This window comes from Apis dorsata, unplaced genomic scaffold (genome assembly GCF_000469605.1).
Source record: "Apis dorsata unplaced genomic scaffold, Apis dorsata 1.3 scaffold_575, whole genome shotgun sequence".
NCBI lineage: Eukaryota > Metazoa > Arthropoda > Insecta > Hymenoptera > Apidae > Apis > Apis dorsata.
In genome coordinates this window covers 322,507-327,249 of record NW_006263785.1, presented here as the reverse complement: position 1 = coordinate 327,249, position 4,743 = coordinate 322,507, and the positions used below count along the sequence as shown (strand labels likewise).

Sequence of the window (4,743 nt, the reverse complement as noted above, 5' to 3'; positions counted from 1 at the left end):
TTCCTTTCCGATCAAAAAAAAAAAAAAAGTTTATATTTAATTTTTGTTTACAAATCCTGTATAAACTTGTACAATTTTAGAAAATTAACAAATTGTTTATTGTATAATTCATTGCAAGTGAATGAGCAATGTGTAAATAAAGATTTATTTACTTATTAAGCTAATTTTAAATATTAATTTATTATCCCTCATCAGGAAAGAAACATTATAAAATAATATTACAATTCAGATTTCTGAACATCATCTAATCATACGTATTTTTTATAATTAATAAATAAATAAAATATTCTTGTAAATTTTATATGAAAATATTTAAAAATAAAAGTATATACTTTCAGTATATCAAATATATTTTCATATAAAATTAATTTTATTTATTTATATTTTATTTATATTTTAATAAAAACAATTATATATTATTACATATTAATATTATATATAATTACATTACATTTATAAAATTTAATTATTATGAAAAAATATTACATCATCTGCTATCACTGCAGTACTTGATTTAATAACACCTTCTTCATCTTTGTATTCTCCATAACTTATTTTTCCTGAAACTAATACTCTTTGACCCTTCTTTAAATAAGTATACACATTTTCACGTAAATTTGGTTTAAAAACACATATTTTATGCCAATCTGTTCGTTGTACAACATCTCCTGAAATGTTTTTTATACATATTATATTCACATATATTAAAATTATTTATAATTTCAAATATATATTACAGTATAATTTTTAATAGTTTATAGTTTTTATAGTTTTAAATCTAATTAAAATCTATATTATAGTATAATTTTATTGTAATAGTTCAGATATAAATCTCATAATTCAATATCATATAATTATTTATTTTGTCAAATTTCTTTAGCAATTATAAATACAAGAACGTATTAATTTAAAAATTTAAATAAATATTGTAATTGAAACAGTATTTTGAAAATATTATAAAATAATTATAAGAATATTAAAAAATAAAAAAAAATCAATTTATAAATTATGAAATCAATTAATATTACATACCATTTATATATTTGTAGTTATTATGTGTGGCAAGAGAAAAAATAACAACAGGATGTTCATTACTACCCTTTTTCTGTGCCTCGCCTCCTACTCTTCCTAATAAAGTAACTTGATTTATAGCTGTAATTTATATGATTAATATTGAATTAAAATTTATATTATTTTTGATAATAATTTTTAAATTTTTAATATATACAATTGATAAAAATTGTAACAAGAAATATAAAATAACAGTATTTATGTAATATTTATTTGATTTGATTTAATATTATTTTTAAATAATTTTAAGAATAAAAACATTTTTGTTACATTTTAAAATTATAAATTTATAAATTCTAATAAAATAAGGACTTGGATTAACCAATTGCCATATTATTTTAATAATAAAAGTAATTTTAAAAAAGTAGCTAAGAATAAAATTGAGTAAAGATTCAGTGCATATATATGTAATAATGTATATGTAAATAAATATTACAAAATATGTTAAATTATAATTATTATTAAATTGTAATTATTAATAATATTTTAAAATTTAATTTTATACGTTTTTAATACTATTTTAACATCAAATATTAAATTTGAAAAATATTTGCAAGAAAATGATAAATAAAAATTATTTTTCTATTGAAATTTAAGTAATAAGTAATATTATTACTTAAAAATAGTACTATTATTAAATATTAAAAAAAAATATTTAGCTTATATAATCTTGACAATTCATAATTCATAATAATTCATAATAAATATAAAATATGCGTATATATATTTTTTTTAACATATAATTTCAAAATATATTTAAGTATAAATAAATATAATTGAATAATTGAATTTGGAAATTATTATATATATATTTTTCAACACTTCAGAATTGAAGTACATACTTAAATGTAAAATACTTAATGTATCATTAAATTCTTAATAAAATTATTTGCAATATTATATTGTTTTAAATTACAAAAAAAACTCAAGTAACATAATAATATATAAGAATTTCATATACAAATTTGATAACTTTTTTATTAATTTATTTCTGATTTTTTATTAATTTAAATCTGAATTTGTAATCTTATTATATTATATAGTAAATAATAATATAATAAAACAGGTAAAAATAAAATAAAAATAAATATAAAATAAATTTAATCTATTAATAGCATGCATAATAATTAAATTTAGTTTCAGATTAGTTTAAGATTTGATAAAAATATTCTTATTTTATTTTTATTTTTACTCTTCAATCTAAATTTTTTCTAAATCCTTATACATTTCTTTTCCTATTATATATTATTTATGTTTAAATTTATTTTATAAGTAACTACAAATAAAAACAAGTGAATTTATATTAAACGAAAAAGAATAAGAAGAATATAAAAATACAAATATTTAATTATAAATAAAAATGTGTAGGATAATATGAATTAGTAATTATTAATGTAGTAATAGTTTAAATATTTCATATAAAAAAACAAACAAAGTAGAAATAAAAATATTTTTTTAAAAACAAAAAAGATTACTTGTTATCTAGATTAATATAATTTATATATCATTAAATATACCAAATATTTTTATTTTTTTAGCAATTAATTTATATAGTAAAACTAAAATTTATTAACCACAATATAATGAATTTATAACATGTCTATCTGTAAATAACAAATTGATTTATTTAATATACACATAATCTGTTTAAAAAATAATATCTTTTTTTAATTTTACATAATTTGGTTATAATTTAATGGAATAATTTAACATGAAAAATGAAAAATAAAACAATAATTCTACTTATTTAAAATATATTTAAAATATTGTATATTACTAGAAAATAAATATTTTTTTCATAATTAAGAAAAGTTGTTTATAGCTTTTTCATATTTTAAATATTTTTAATACAAAACTAAACAAATACTGTATGTAATTTATGTACTATAATTTATATACTAATTTATATACTATATGTAATTTATATTTATATTTTATATTTAAATAAGAGATATATATGAAATGTTAAAATAATTAAAATAAAAAATTAAAATAATTTTCTAACCTTAAAGTCAAAAATTTAAAATTATTATATATTTTTTATTGATATGATTGTTCATTAAAATTATAAAATTTTTTTACTTACATTTTTCTAATTTCATATTAGAATCAATGTCAGTAGAAGTTTGAATGCTTCTAATTGAACAACTATTTTTAATCATTTGCGAAATAACCTAAAAATGATAAAATATATTTAATTTTGTAGATCAATTTATAAAAATTTGTTTTTATAATATTTTTAACTTACTTGCCGAAACATTTTTATTTATTTGTTTTAAAATCAATAAAATATTAATAGGAATCTAAAACAAATATAATATTTTTAAAAAAACTACACTATGCATTCCAAATAGATCCAGACATGCTAACAATAGAAAAAAAAATTATATGATTTTTGAAATTATATATTTAGTAAAAAATTCAAATATATTAATTATTTATATTATTTTTTATAGATATAATGAATGTTTTTTAAAATAGAATTTAAATTAGGTATGTTGTTATTTTACCAAATTATAAATAATAAATTTTGAAAACTTTAAAATACATTATTTATTATTACATATTAATAATACTTATTTTATATATTTTTATTTTATTTTATTTTATATTTTATATATTTTTTCATGAATTTTTTTTTATTGATAATATTATATAATTTAATTTAAATTATATATAGATATTAATATATAAATTATTACAATTATGTTATGATATGTCGTGATATTTTATGATTTATATATATACTATTGTTTAAGGTGAATATTTAGATTTGAAAATTTTTTTTTATTTAATTAAATTGATTTTGTAAATATTATTTAAAAAAATAGAAATTAAAATTAAATTTAATGAAAATATAATTTTTTTCTAAAATTAGAATTAAATTATGGTAAAGTGATTAATATATTTTATATTAAATTTTATTTTATATAAAATGATTTATATTAAGAAAAATGTCAATTATTTCTTATATTATATGTTAATATTTTCATTGCAATCAGATTTAGCATATAAATGTAACAATATTTAATAATTTATTTAATTTTCATATATAAATATTTGTTTTTTATTATAATTATAAAATAATAATTATAGACGGAAAAAATCAATATTAATAATAATTATTATGGAATATGGATACATACATGTTACATATAAATTAATACAAATTAAAAATTTAGTAAATACAAAAATTTGAAAAAAAAATAAAAACTTAAAATTAAAATATTTACAATCGAATTCGATTAAATTCTATTAATTCATGAAATCCATTCTTTTTCTATTAAAATTTTCTAAAAAATTCTGTAATAAAGAAAATTTCATCTTATCTTTATGATAATAATGAATAAAATTGTTAAGATTTTAAAATGAATTCAAATATTATTTAAATTGAACTAATTTTATTAATCTAATTTGATTCAATATTATTTAACAAATTTTAATCTGTCATATTCATTAATAAATAGTTCTTATAGAATTTTTCATTCTAAATATGAAGTATAATTGTTTCATTTTCGGTTTTTAATAAATATGAAATTTTTTAAAAATATAAGATTCAAAATAAAAATAAAATATACAAAAACTAAGAATATCAATTATAATGAAGAATCAATTTTTTTTTATTTTGATTAATTATAAAAAGCTATTAAAATTTAGAAAAGAACTGATATA

At 13.8% G+C, this 4,743-nt stretch overlaps 1 protein-coding gene across 1 annotated transcript; it reads right to left on the bottom strand.

Moving 5' to 3' along the window:
• Positions 1 to 286: 286 nt before the first annotated feature.
• On the bottom strand, positions 287 to 3,414 carry LOC102670583 (single-stranded DNA-binding protein, mitochondrial). The gene is made up of 4 exons (XM_031513067.1): positions 3,320 to 3,414; positions 3,158 to 3,245; positions 1,033 to 1,152; positions 287 to 668 (listed from the first exon to the last, which is right to left on the bottom strand). The coding sequence occupies exons 1-4, from the start codon at positions 3,329 to 3,331 to the stop codon at positions 463 to 465; spliced, it is 426 nt and encodes a 141-aa protein (XP_031368927.1). The 5' UTR covers positions 3,332 to 3,414; the 3' UTR covers positions 287 to 462.
• Between the last annotated feature and the right edge of the window lie 1,329 nt (positions 3,415 to 4,743).